This window comes from Zea mays, chromosome 3, assembly GCF_902167145.1.
Source record: "Zea mays cultivar B73 chromosome 3, Zm-B73-REFERENCE-NAM-5.0, whole genome shotgun sequence".
NCBI classification, from domain to species: domain Eukaryota; kingdom Viridiplantae; phylum Streptophyta; class Magnoliopsida; order Poales; family Poaceae; genus Zea; species Zea mays.
Genome location: NC_050098.1, coordinates 41,467,941 through 41,482,036, shown reverse-complemented (window position 1 = coordinate 41,482,036; position 14,096 = coordinate 41,467,941). Strand labels below are relative to the sequence as shown.

General features: G+C 43.1%; 1 protein-coding gene across 2 annotated transcripts; it reads left to right on the top strand.

Annotated features, from left to right (window-relative positions):
- The first annotated feature begins 1,406 nt into the window (after nt 1-1,406).
- Nucleotides 1,407-7,802, top strand: LOC100280804 (deleted in split hand/splt foot protein 1). Of its 2 annotated transcripts, XM_035965839.1 has the most exons (4): nt 1,407-1,511; nt 1,607-1,774; nt 1,854-1,959; nt 7,351-7,802. In XM_035965839.1, the coding sequence occupies exons 3-4, from the start codon at nt 1,866-1,868 to the stop codon at nt 7,482-7,484; spliced, it is 228 nt and encodes a 75-aa protein (XP_035821732.1). In that variant the 5' UTR covers nt 1,407-1,511; nt 1,607-1,774; nt 1,854-1,865; the 3' UTR covers nt 7,485-7,802. The 2 variants fall into 2 exon arrangements, with proteins under 2 accessions (XP_035821732.1, NP_001147196.1); NM_001153724.1 differs by lacking the exon at nt 1,407-1,511 and having other exon boundaries at nt 1,520-1,778; nt 7,351-7,706.
- The last annotated feature ends 6,294 nt before the right edge of the window (nt 7,803-14,096 follow it).

Sequence of the window (14,096 nt, the reverse complement as noted above, 5' to 3'; positions counted from 1 at the left end):
CTCACCCATTCCCAACATCTCGCTTCCAGAAGCTGGGGGCAATTGTAGTGGCATCGGCTGATCGGCCCAGCTCGGGATGGCAATCTAGCAAAAGAGACTGAGTCAAATCTCTTGAACTCTCTTTTTCCCATGTTACTCAACACTTCTTGCAGCAAACCTAGAGCGCACGTAGTGTCCAAATCCTTTGGGCGTTGAATAATCACTACTGCCTTTACCTCATCCTTCAACCCATCCACAAACCGTGTTGTAATCATGGTGGGAGTTAGTTGATTCTCATGGGCCAACAGTTGGTGCAGTAATTGGTCAAACCGCTCGACATACTCAGTCACCGAAGTTGTCTGTCTAATATGATAGAACTGTGTAATCAGTAAGGTATGTTGGTCACGCCCAAATCTGGTATTCAGGGTGGCACACAACTCATGCCAACTCATGTCTCTTGCTCTAGCCTCCATTGATTGTAGCCAATACAGCACAGGACCTTGAAAGTGCATGATAGCCAATTAGATCCACATCTCACTAGGCACAACATAAAACTCGAAATACGTTTCGCAACGATTTCTCCACAACTTTGGATTAGACCCATCAAAAACAGGAAAGTTCATCTGAGGCATGCTAGTACCAGGACCTTGAGACCAATTCATCGAAGCAGTCTACACTACTGAATTAGGAACAAAGGACCAAGGGTGCTGGGTATTCAACGCGACAATACCTCCCATAGAGTATGGTGTACGTGCCATCTCCGGTCCAGCGCCTGGTCGACGGAAGGGTTCAGCAGCATGGTGAAGAGTTGGTCCGGTCACCGATCCAATCACCGTGGGTTCAGGTGTCATCGATGCCGACGCACTCGCTAGTACCGATGGTTCTCCGGTCGACGTGGTCACCATCCCTCCAGTAGGCTTCGGCTTCATCGGATCCACCAAAACAGGAGATTCCCCACTCGACTTCGCGTTCACCTGGCCCTGGAGCGTCTTCTGTCATCTTTACCACCTTGGTTTTGATCTCCAATCTCCACCTCTTGAAGTCGCTCCGATCAGTCACCATGCCCTTGATGGTATTCTCCATCTTCTCCATGGCGGACTGCATGGAGTCTATCTGCCTGTACGTCTCCTTGCTGCCTTCGTCGATCTTCGCCATCAACTGCGACAAGGAATCCTCCACTCGTGGCGGTGCCATCACTCCTCCCTTTGCCTGTGCCCTCATGAAGTACTCATGTGGTGGATCCAGGTTGACTCTGGTACCAAAATGTTAGCAACTCTCAAAAGCATGCAAGAACAGGGAGTGGTTCGGGCGGTGCAGGTATTCCTTTCCTCCTCTCCAAGTTTAGGCCAGCTAAAAAGCCAGGTACAAGTACAATAAATTCCTTCCTGCTACTTATAGCTAGTTCTGGTATTAACCGTAACCCTCTTTGCTTAGTGCTTAACTACTATGATTAACACTTGGTGGACCCTGTTACATCCGGTCCTTACTGGCATATTTAGGATTGAGCTTCGGTACTCTTTGGCTTCTCTTCAGTATGACACCGATTCCTTCTTCAGTCTTCTTTAGATTCATCAGTGTTGCCTTCTTCACCGTAGCAGATCTAGTAACGCTGACATTGTGGTCCCAGAGTGGTGCCTTGGCAGACCTGACCAGCTAGCAAATAGGCCCAGCCAACTCCGATCGCACCAGCACCTGCACCACTGCACCAGCCGCCCGCAACCCGCAAAGCTGCTTCCCGGACTAGCTAGGGTTTCGTGTACGCCGCTTGATCTAGTCCTCTCTCCCGGCACGCGAGGTAGGTCGGTGCCGCTCTCGCCGTCTGTCCTTCCCACGCCTCGAGTCGCTCCCCGCTGATACACTCGGCCGCATCGCAGGGCGCAGCGTTGATGGCGGCGGCACCGGCGGACGCTAAGGCGGAGGCCGCCAAGATGGACCTCCTCGAGGACGATGACGAGTTCGAAGAGTTCGAGATCGACCAAGGTACGCCCCCGCCCCCCGTTTCGTGGGCATGTTGATTTGACCATTTGCACGAGTAGATTTGATTGGTTGGCTAGATGGAAACCTGTGCGGTGTTGCTAGTATCTAGGGCATCAGATCCAATTGGTCAGGACGTTTACTTTACAACTAGTAACTCGCGCTTTGCTCGAGTTGACTTAATGTGTGGAACACCATATACCTATAGTGATATCTATGGAAGCATATTACATATATTTACAGTAATAGAATCTTGCAACTTGCAAACGTACCATCATGAACAGCTTGAAAACTATATTACAATGATCCTGGTTGCATCTACATGAGCCAACCAAATTCTTGTTCTTAGGGGGTGTTTTGAATGCACTAGAACTAATAGTTGGCTAAAAATTGTTAGTGGAATTAGCTAGGTAACAAATAGCTACCTAACTATTAACTAATTTACCAAAAATAACTAATAGCTGAACTATTAGCTAGGGTGTTTGGATGTCTCAACTAATTTTAGCCACTAACTATTAGCTCTAGTGCATTCAAACACCCCCTTAGTCATCACAAAATAATTATGCGATAAAAGAAAATTCACAGGAAGTTTGTGAAGCAACGCAGTTGACAACAGATTAGATATATATATAGAAATTTCTTGAGACAACAAAACATTGACCTTAACGGCCACAAAAGCGGCGTGTGCGCGCTATAGAAACTATGCCTTTCTTAACAACCATGTTTAATCTCCATTTCTTCATGGACGTTGTGGGCGTCTGTTCCGATGTGTAGTTGTGTACAACAACACTGCAGAAAGAACGGAGAACAACTAATGGACAGAATTGGTCTATGCATCTTATGGATTGCATAACAACAGTGGTCTTAACTTGCAGAAGCTTCTTATGGACTGCACAACAACAGTGGTTTAGTTATTCTATATGCTATTGCCAGACTTGTCTTAACTAACCAATTATGCACACATCTCATTGGCTAATTGCCAAGAAAGAACTGAGAACAACTAATGGGCAGAATTGGTCTATTCATCCATGATGAAACCCAATAGTTGGTAATCCTTAAAATTCTGGAAACATATACTGGCTTGCAAATTGGAATTGATTATAGAAGCCTAATGGGAAGCAATATCCCTTGGTTGTAATCTGCTAATGTCCGTTGATGAAGTAATAAAGGATTTTTGACCGTTGGAAGGAAATGGTACTGTCAGAAATATTGTTGTATTAATGTAGCTTTTTCCGATGTTTGGATATATCACATATGATTATGGTTCCAGTGAATTATGAAGTCTGTGTTTAACCGCATATAGAAGTCTGTGTTAGGTAAGTCTATTTCTTACATGATTTTATTTACTGTATGGTGTAAAAAAGGGAAATATAGGGAAAACATGTGTCAAAAATAGAAAACCAAATTATCTGACCTGGTGTGTTGTTTAATATGAGGCATCCAAACATTCATACTATAAGGAAAATAAGTCCATGGTTTTGATAAACAGAGCTACAAAATTTGTGCAGTGTATGATATCGATTTCCATTTTTTTCTAAAGAAATCAACCATAAGGCAAAAGGACCCCACTAAGATAGTTTATGATTTAAGGAATCGACCGCAAGGCAAAAAAAACCTCTCTAAGATTGTTTAGGAACCTAATAGAGTAACAATTAGTCTGCTATAAATAATATAAAAAACCACAGCATAATAATACGTGTATATCGGACAAACAGGGAAATGTGATCTTCTCGTTAACAGTAGACGAGCAAGGAAATTCTGAAACGAAAAATTAGAAGGCTTCATATAATTGCTATCCACAAATAAGTGCATCTTCATATGATATGGAAAAAATGAGAAAAATAATCCAGGGGGATGGCGCTGCCGCGGCTCTAGGGGCACGCCGCTGCCGCCGCTGCGGGGCCACGTCATGCCGCCGCTGGAGACTGTGCAGGCGGGGCGACGCTGCTGCGGGATCGCGTCACAGCGGCACTGAAGCCTACAGACACGTAGGAAATTCATCAGCACACCATATGGAAAAAATTGAGAAAATAATCAGAGAAAAAGGAGACCAAACCTATTGCTGCGGCTTGAGGGGGACGGTGTTGCCGCTGCTGAGGGGCCGCAGCATGCCGCTGCTGGAGGGTGTGCAAGCAGTTGGCGCTGCCGCGGGGTCGACAAGCGATGGCACTGCTGTGAGGAAGCACGGAGGTCTGGCCTCATGTGGGCTTGTGGGCGACGGACCGGCCCCCACCCATCGCCCACAATTGCAAGAAGAGGGACGCGGCGTGGAGGTGGAGGTGGAGGTGAGGAGGAGTAGGAGGGGTGGGCGCATGAGAGGCCATGGGTGTTGGTGCTGGCAGTGGCGAGTGAGGAGTGGGGACTGGGGAGGGGGTGTGCGGTCCGACGGGTAGATCTGCATAAGCGAGACCGGAGGAGGAGCCACGAAGCTTCTTGGCGGCGATGGAGCGCTTGGACAGGGTGGCGGACGGAGAAGGGGACGGTTCTGCGCCGTGTGATCTTGATCGTGGGGTCAAGAAAAATTATAATGACGTGGGCAATCCAGGTTGCGCTTTAATATATAGGAATGGCGTTATTTGTTTTTTTTCCTTTTTGTGGGAAGAGAGATTTTGATATTTGACGCCCAATTGGTAAACCTTTCAAGATTTGACTAAACATTTATGCTGTTAAAGTGGCGCCTGATTTCGTTTGGACCTGCGCTGGTACTTCAGAGGTAACTAATCTCTGTGTCCTCTAATCTTGAAGCGACCTGTTGCATGTAATTCTATCCTGAAAAATCAAATCTCCTTGTATATTTCGTATGTAGTTTGGCAATTACCATGAAACATTGTTCTGACCATGGTTTTTAAAGCGGTAAGGCGGTCCAAGGCGTTGGAGCACCGCCTGGACGTAGGGGTGGTAATGGATCATGATCCAAATAGTTCTTCACAAAATGTCAAAGCCCTAAATAAATTATAGTTCAAAAATGACTATAAATAGAGCCCGATCCTAACCCGCTTCGATCCTTAAATCTTATAGTGCAAAATTTATAGCCCATTGTCAGCCCTACCTGGACGCCTAGGCGGCGCCTAGGCGAGGTAGGCGGGCAAGGCGCCTAGGCGTTAGACCACCGCCCGGACGCCTAGGCGTCGCCTAGGCGACGCCTTAAGAACAGAGGTTCTGACGTTGGTGCAGTGCAGTCTAGTGCTGTTCTGTGGCTTTCTGAAAGAGGTGATGATTAATGGGCACATCTGCACGCCTTTTCACACCCCCTTTATATTTTTTTTTTCTGTCCTTGTTGTGGCACCTGCATGCTTGTGTTTTGCAAGTTGGACTTTGCAATATGGTTACCTCTTTTTCCCAAACAAACATTAGCCACCTTGAGTCCTAGTAGCCTCCTTAGGTCTAACTAAAATTGAAGTAATCTAAACAACAAAGCCCATTCTAAATTGTAAAGTAGAGGGTTCATGATATCGTTTGACTGAATAAAGAAATAAAATGGATGTTATACTATTTTACTCAAACTCAACAGATCCATGGATTATATGACTACTTACATTATGGGTTGTATACAGTAATTTCTACAATTCTATTGTATTGCAAAGGTGAAGTCAGTTTTGAAATCAGATTGGAACATATGTAGTAGGTAACTTTTGTTCTATCTGTTGTGCAAAACTGCATCTGTCTGGAGTCCTATCCTCATTGGGTCTAGGTAACATTGAATCAATCTTCATGGAAATGCAATGTTCATTCTGATTTGGGAAGAGTGGTATCCCATTTTCTAGTAACGCATCATGATTATAGCTTTGCTTCTATCAAAACTGATGGTTTGATATATGTATATACTTGCTTCACTTGTTGACAAATTAAACTAACAGTCTCTACTTGTAGTCAATCATGTGTACATTTTATGTGACAAATGGCACTGTCACATACATGTGTTATGTATCTTGCTATAAGTAAAACTATATTGTTTGACACGACAAATGCATTGTTTTTGTTTCTTACTCACGCAGAGCTACATATAATTCATTTCTAATTGTTCTGTTAGTTCCAGGAGGGGGAAAACCTCTAAATTCATTAGAAGGGACTGAGGGAGTATCTGTTTTGCTGATTTGTCTTTTCTCTTAGCTAGTAAAAGGATGGAATCTGAATCTTATGCTACATATGGTTTCTTACTATGCTGTATGGATAGGGAAGATAGATATGTTCTGGAATCTTAGCTTGACATGTAAATTTGTTATCTCATATTTTTGCCTCTTCTAGAGTTCTAGTGTCATGGGTTACAATGGTAAAAAATATTGCTGTTACATATTTCCTCCTCTGGTGTGTCCTTCTGCAAATACCTAACTTTTGCAGACTAAGGATTATATATGTTAGTTAATGGATGCTTATTATGATTACATTTGTGGTCACCATGGTAAAATTTTCTGTCCTGTTTTCATAGAAGTTGCAAGGGATACTTAGCCTGATTTGTTATTTGGATTAGAAAGGCTTTGTTATCGTTGCACTCCCTCTGTTCCTGAATAATTTTATGAAACCAAATTAGTATCATTAGATGTACTGTAAATACATTTCTATAATTGCTGATATGGTGTCAAAAACATTGGTGCTTCTCTATAAATTTGGTCAAAACATAAAAAGTTTGACTTAAGACAACTCTAGAAATTGATTTATTTAGGGTCAGAGGTGGTATTTATCATTTTTGACAATCATCGAATAAAAAAAAGAACGTACCCAGTGCGGGGTCTGGGGAAAGGGTATCTTTAAGCGCCGAGCCTTATCCGCATAATATGCAGAGGCTAGGGCTCGAACCATCGAATACCTACATATTTTCTTTCTAATCTGTCCAATCAGCCATCAATCGAGTTTATTACTGTGGAAGATGTTAGTTACCTAAGTTGTGAATTTGCTTCATGACATCTTAGTATCTGATTTGAAAATCCTCCGTAGCTTCTGCCATGTCATTGCTAGTTATATGTTCAAACTCAATAGCCAACAACAGAAGTGCATAACCATATGTATCGTGGATTGATGGATGGTACAAGTGATGTGTATGGATCATGGATGTAAGTATCTGATACCATGTTCATCAAGAGGGAAAACTATCATTGGAAGAGTGGCCATTTGCCATGGGTGAAGGTGGAGGAAAACATTAGATGGAGGGCGCTTGGAATAGAGAGGAGCGGGGAAAGGACTTGGTTAAAAGAAAACTTTTTTTTTGTTACATGTTGCTTGTTGAAACTAAAAACTCAGAGGTGTATAAATAACCATTCACTAAAACCAATATAACCTCAAATAACCGATTCTAAGTACCGCAAGGTTCTGACTTCACATATAATGAACATATATGTTTTTGATCTCTTTATATGGCTGCTGGCAAAGAGTGCTTGTTATTGACGTCCCTGTATTACGCAGAATGGGATGACCAGGAAGAAGGCAACGAAGCCGTCCAGCAGTGGGAGGATGATTGGGATGACGATGACGTGAACGATGATTTCTCGCTGCAGCTTAAGGAAGAGCTGGACGGAAGCAACGGCCAGAAGAGCTGAAGTATTATTTCTCTACTTTATATAAATGATTTTTATATGGCAGCTACTTTTGGAACCGTTGATGTGCTTTGGATGTGAAAGTTTTTGGACATCAGTCGGCAATTTGACAGCACTGTACGTGTTAGTTGTCGTTAGGATATGTCTCTAGCCGAAACGCTAGAATCCGCCACAATGTCTACGCCCCAACTGTTTCTCTTAAAAGAGTGCCGCAACTGTTTTTGTACCTACGCCCGACCTCGTTCTTTAGCAGTAATCCAACAGTTCTGTATATCCACTCCTAAAACCTCCGAGCTACCAAATGAGGATTGCTTGCGTATCTTTCCCTTACAATCACGGTTTAGTGGATGAAAACCGATCTTCCCGTGCGATAACACTTTGGTTCACGGTGAATGATAACGTTTAACCATGTTTGTAAGTCCAACCATAATCAGATACTGATATCGTCTTATTCAAACTTGTTATCGTTGTTAATGAAGTATGAATCATTACAGTTGCCTTTTATATTATATTTCTTGAACCAACCGGAATTTAGAAGTCTACAACAATATCCGGCATAGGCAACTGTGCGTTTGCATGGACAACGACATCTTGAGTTTGATGGAATTGGAGCGATGATATTGCTGCTGCCGGACGAGCTCAAGGTTTACAAAACCGACGGTAAACCGCTAGGTTTATCGAAACCGCCAGGGACGGTAACGGTTTACTAGCGGTTTTATTTTGAATTCAATCCAAATTTAAAAAAAATTGAATTTTTTTATAAAACAATATATGATAAAAAACTACATGTTTTACTGAGTAATTTAGTATAGAATGTATTTAAATTTAAATCAGTTTAGCCAACAAAAAAATAGAACAAAGTATGGACCCGTTAACCCGTTAACAAAAAAATCTAAACATCTCTATTGGGCCTCTCCTCCGGGACCTCCCCCAGCTCCCCTCACTTTTCCCTTCACTTACCTGAGAGCTGTCGTCGCCGCACACGCAAAAGCCGTCGCCTCCGCGCCTTTTACTAGCGGCTAAGCGCGGCAAACCGCCGGCCAGGAGCGGTTTATCGCCCGCTTCGCCGCTGCCCCTCGGCGCCGTCGCAGATCCCCTCACCGACGGTTTCCATCGCAAAACCGGCGGTAAACCGCCCACGAGAAGAGGTAAATCACGTTTTATCACCGGTAAACCGGTTATGGTACCAAGATTTAGCTCTGTTTTAGATATTTAGTGTCTAGATTTGGATTTTTAATGTTTATGTTTTCAGATTTCATTCATGTTTGTGTTAATAACTGTAATTGTTAGATTCCGTTCTTGAATTTTTAATATTTAGTGCCTAGCTCTGTTTTAGTTATAGTATATGTAACTCATAATATTATTTACTACTACTGTAAATATGATTTGGTATTGTTATTATAGATGTGATGGCTTATGTTTATGTATTAGTTATGGTTTAGTTATTGTTTCAAGTTATATGATATTTTTGCCACATCTGTATTCTATAGGAGACATGTCAGATGAAGATAGAGATAGAGAAAGAGAAAGAGATAGAGTCTGGTTGCACGGAGAGAAGGTTGGCGCATATTTCAAATGCAAGTATTGTAGAGAAACAAAGAGCAGAGGGGGTGGTACCCGATTGAAGGAGCATCTCACGCATAGAGGGAAGAATGTCAAGAAATGTCCCTCTGTTTCTCCAGACATAAAGGCATACTTCCAACTTGACATAGATAAGACAAAGGAAAAGAAGAGTTCTAGGTTCAGGCAGCAGCTGAGGGCAGATGAGGCAGCACGAACCCATTTTGGGGACGATGAGTATGAGGATGAACTTAAAGCGGCTCTGCATCAGTCACGTGTTGAGCACGAATTTAGTCAGAGGGCTGGTGCAAGGTATGACAGGGGTGGTGGATCCTCCAGCCAGAGGGTATCTCGAGGGCTACTTGATAGGATGATGGGAATGAGTAGGGAACAAGCACCTGAACGTGTTAGAGACTACAATCTTGCTCAAGCCTCTGGACTAAGGCAACCGAGGATAGATACTGGTTCCTCGACAAGTAAGGGAAGGTGCTCATGCAATACACAAACACCAAACACACATATCAAAGTAAGTTTGAGAATGACAGCGCCCGCTACAGAATGATCATGGATGTGGTTGATGCTAGAATGAACACTGTCATGACAGACACATATGTGCAACCAGTGTGTGCCTTGCATCCATATGTGAACTATGTCATGGGGACGACGAACAATCTCATGACAGATCTTCGTAAGGGTGTTGAAAGGATGTTTGATTCAAATACTGCTGCAATGGCACTCCAAGAGTATGACTTCTTCAAGAGGAAGATTGGAGACTTCTCGAGTGAGCTTGCAAGGAGAATGGCCGTTGACCGCGAGACTTCTTCTTCGAGTTGGTGGTCCATGTTTGGATCAGATACGCCAACTGAAAGTCGCCTAGAGGGGGGTGAATAGGGCAAATCGGAAATTTATAAACTTAAGCACAACTACAAGCCGGGTTAGCGTTAGAAATATAAACGAGTCCGAGAGAGAGAGGGCGCAAAACAAATCGTGAGCAAATAAAGAGCAAGACACGATGATTTGTTTTACCGAGGTTCAGTTCTTGCAAACCTACTCCCCGTTGAGGTGGTCACAAAGACCGGGTCTCTTTCAACCCTTTCCCTCTCTCAAACGGTCACTTAGACCGAGTGAGCTTTCTCCTTAATCAAACGGGTCACTTAGACCCCACAAGGATCACTACAAACTTAGTGTCTCTTGCTTTGATTACGTGTGCCTTGAGAATAAGAATGGGAAGGAAGAAAGCACGATTGCAAAAGCCAAGCGACAAGAGCGACAAATAACACACGGATCACTCTCTCTCAAGTCACTAATCACTAATGATCACTTGACTCAATTGTGGAACTTAGAGAGATTGGAGACTTTGATTATGTCTTGGAATGGATTGCTAGCTCTTGTATTGAATGTTGAAGGTTGGAATGCTTGGGTGAAGAGAATGGAGGTGGTTGGGGTTGTATTTATAGCTACCAACCACTTCCTAGCCGTTGCTCCTTTCTGCCGACCGCGGACGGTCCGCCCGCCTGGTCCGGACGGTCCGCTCCTGTAGATCAACGACTGAAAACGCAACGGTCAGCAGTAACGGCTAGATCAATTGCTATATTGCATTTAATGCGTCGTCAGATGTCAGATAAAGGCAGTCGCGGACGGTCCGGTCGAGCACCCCGGTCGGTCCGCGAGGACGCTATAATTCATTTTGCCGAACCCGTCACCTTCGGGTTTTTCGGTTCCTCACCTACCGGACGGTCCGCGCCTGAGCCCGGACGGTCCGCGCGTGGTCTCGGACGGTACTTGATGTTCCATCGGACGGTCCGATCGTAGAGACATGTGTTTTTGCATTGTTTCTGTCCGAGGGTCATTTAGGTGTCGCGGACGGTCCGCCGCAAAGGCCCGGACGGTCCGTGCTTGGCCTGATTTTCCAAAAAGCTTCTTCTGTCCAGAATAATCTACGGTATTCCGGACAGTCGATTTAGTATAGTTGTATATGAACCTTTGGCACCTGTAGAACATATAATCTAGAGCAAACTAGTTAGTCCAATTATTTGTGTTGGGCAATTCAACCACCAAAATCAATTAGGAAAAGGTGTAAGCCTATTTTCCTTTCAATCTCCCCCTTTTTGGTGATTGATGCCAACACAAACTAAAGCAAATATAGAAGTGCATAATTGAACTAGTTTGCATAATGTAAGTGCAAAGGTTACTAAGAATTGAACCAATAAATTCTCATAAGATATGCATGGAATGTTTCTTTATTTTTAACATTTTGGACCATGCTTGCACCACATGTTTTGTTTTTGCAAATTCTTTTGTAAATTCTTTTCAAAGTCCTTTTGCAAATAGTCAAAGGTATATGAATAAGATTTTAGAAGCATTTTCAAGATTTGAAATTTTCTCCCATGTTTCAAATGCTTTTCCTTTGACTAAACAAAACTCCCCCTCAATGAAATTCTCCTCTTAGTGTTCAAGAGGGTTTTAGATATTAATTTTGAAAGATGTCATATCAATTTGAAATTATATCAAAAATAAGATACCAATTGAAAAACTTCTTTAATACAAATTGAAAGACTACATTTTTTGAAATTGGTGGTGGTGCGGTCCTTTTGCTTTGGGCTAATATTTTCTCCCCCTTTGGCATGAATCGCCAAAAACGGATACTTGTGAGTGAAATGTAACCCCTTTTTAACTAGTTTCTCCCCCTTTGGCGAACACAATATGAGTGAAGATTATACCAAGGTTGGAGAGAGGCTCGGAGCGACGGCGAAGGATTGTAATTTGATGGAGTGGAGTGGAACCTTTGTCTTCGCCGAAGACTCCAATTTCCTTTCAATACACCTATGACTTGGTTTGAAATACACTTGAGAGCACATTAGTCATAGTATATAAAAGAGATATGATCAAAGGTATACCCATGAGCTATGTGCGCAAAATATCAAAAGAAATTCCTAGAATCAAGAATATTTAGCTCATGCCTAAGTTTGTTAAAGGTTTGTTCATCTAGTGGCTTGGTAAAGATATCGGCTAATTGTTCCTTAGTGTTAATATATGCAATCTCGATATCTCCCTTTTGTTGGTGATCCCTTAAGAAATGATACCGAATGACTATGTGTTTAGTGCGGCTATGCTCAACGGGATTATCCGCCATGCGGATTGCACTCTCATTATCACATAGAAGGGGAACTTTGGTTAATTTGTAACCATAGTCCCTAAGGGTTTGCCTCATCCAAAGTAATTGCGCGCAACAATGGCCTGCGGCAATATACTCGGCTTCGGCGGTAGAAAGAGCTACGGAATTTTGCTTCTTTGAAGCCCAAGACACCAAGGATCTTCCCAAGAACTGGCAAGTCCCTGATGTGCTCTTTCTATTAATCTTACACCCCGCCCAATCGGCATCCGAATAACCAATTAAATCAAAAGTGGATCCCCTAGGATACCAAAGCCCAAACTTAGGAGTATGAACTAAATATCTCAAGATTCGTTTTACGGCCGTAAGGTGAGCTTCCTTAGGGTCGGCTTGGAATCTTGCACACATGCATACGGAAAGCATAATATCCGGTCGAGATGCACATAAATAGAGTAAAAAACCTATCATAGACCGGTATACCTTTTGATCTACAGATTTACCTCCCGTGTCGAGGTCGAGATGCCCATTGGTTCCCATGGGAGTCTTGATGGGCTTGGCATCCTTCATTCCAAACTTGTTTAGAATGTCTTGAATATACTTCGTTTGGCTAATGAAGGTGCCCTCTTGGAGTTGCTTCACTTGAAATCCCAAGAAGTACTTCAACTCCCCCATCATCGACATCTCGAATTTCTTTGTCATGATCCTACTAAATTCCTCACATGTAGATTCGTTAGTAGACCCAAATATGATATCATCAACATAAATTTGGCATACAAACAAATCATTGTCAAGAGTTTTAGTAAATAAAGTAGGATCGTCCTTTCCGACATTGAAGCCATTAGTGATAAGGAAATTTCTTAGGCATTCATACCATGCTCTTGGTGCTTGCTTGAGCCCATAAAGCGCCTTAGAGAGTTTATAAACATGGTTAGGGTACTCACTATCTTCAAAGCCGGGAGGTTGCTCAACATAGACTTCTTCCTTGATTGGTCTATTGAGGAAGGCACTTTTCACGTCCATTTGATAAAGCTTAAAGCCATGGTAAGTAGCACAGGCAAGTAAAATGCGAATTGATTCAAGCCTAGCTACAGGTGCATAGGTTTCACCGAAATCCAAACCTTCGACTTGTGAATATCCCTTGGCCACAAGTCGGGCTTTGTTCCTTGTCACCACACCATGCTCATCTTGCTTGTTGCAGAAGACCCACTTGGTTCCTACAACATTTTGGTTAGGACGTGGAACTAAATGCCATACCTCATTCCTAGTGAAGTTGTTGAGCTCCTCTTGCATCGCCACCACCCAATCCGAATCTTGAAGTGCTTCCTCTACCCTGTGTGGCTCAATAGAGGAAACAAAGGAGTAATGCTCACAAAAATGTGCAACACAAGATCTAGTGGTTACCCCCTTATGAATGTCGCCGAGGATGGTGTCGACGGGGTGATCTCGTTGGATTGCTTGGTGGACTCTTGGGTGTGGTGGTCTTGGTTCTTCATCCTCCTTGTCTTGATCATTTGCATCTCCCCCTTGATTATTGTCGTCATCTTGAGGTGGCTCATCTTCTTGATCTTCTCCTTCATCAACTTGAGCCTCATCCTCATTTTGAGTTGGTGGAGATGCTTGCGTGGAGGAGGATGGTTGATCTTGTGCATTTGGAGACTCTTCGGATTCCTTAGGACACACATCCCCAATGGACATGTTCCTAAGTGCGACGCATGGAGCCTCTTCATCACCTATCTCATCAAGATCAACTTGCTCTACTTGAGAGCCGTTAGTCTCATCAAACACAACGTCACAAGAAACTTCAACTAGTCCTGAGGATTTGTTAAAGACTCTATATGCCCTTGTGTTTGAATCATATCCTAGTAAAAAGCCTTCTACAGTCTTAGGAGCAAATTTAGATTTTCTACCTCTTTTAACAAGAATAAAGCATTTGCTACCAAAGA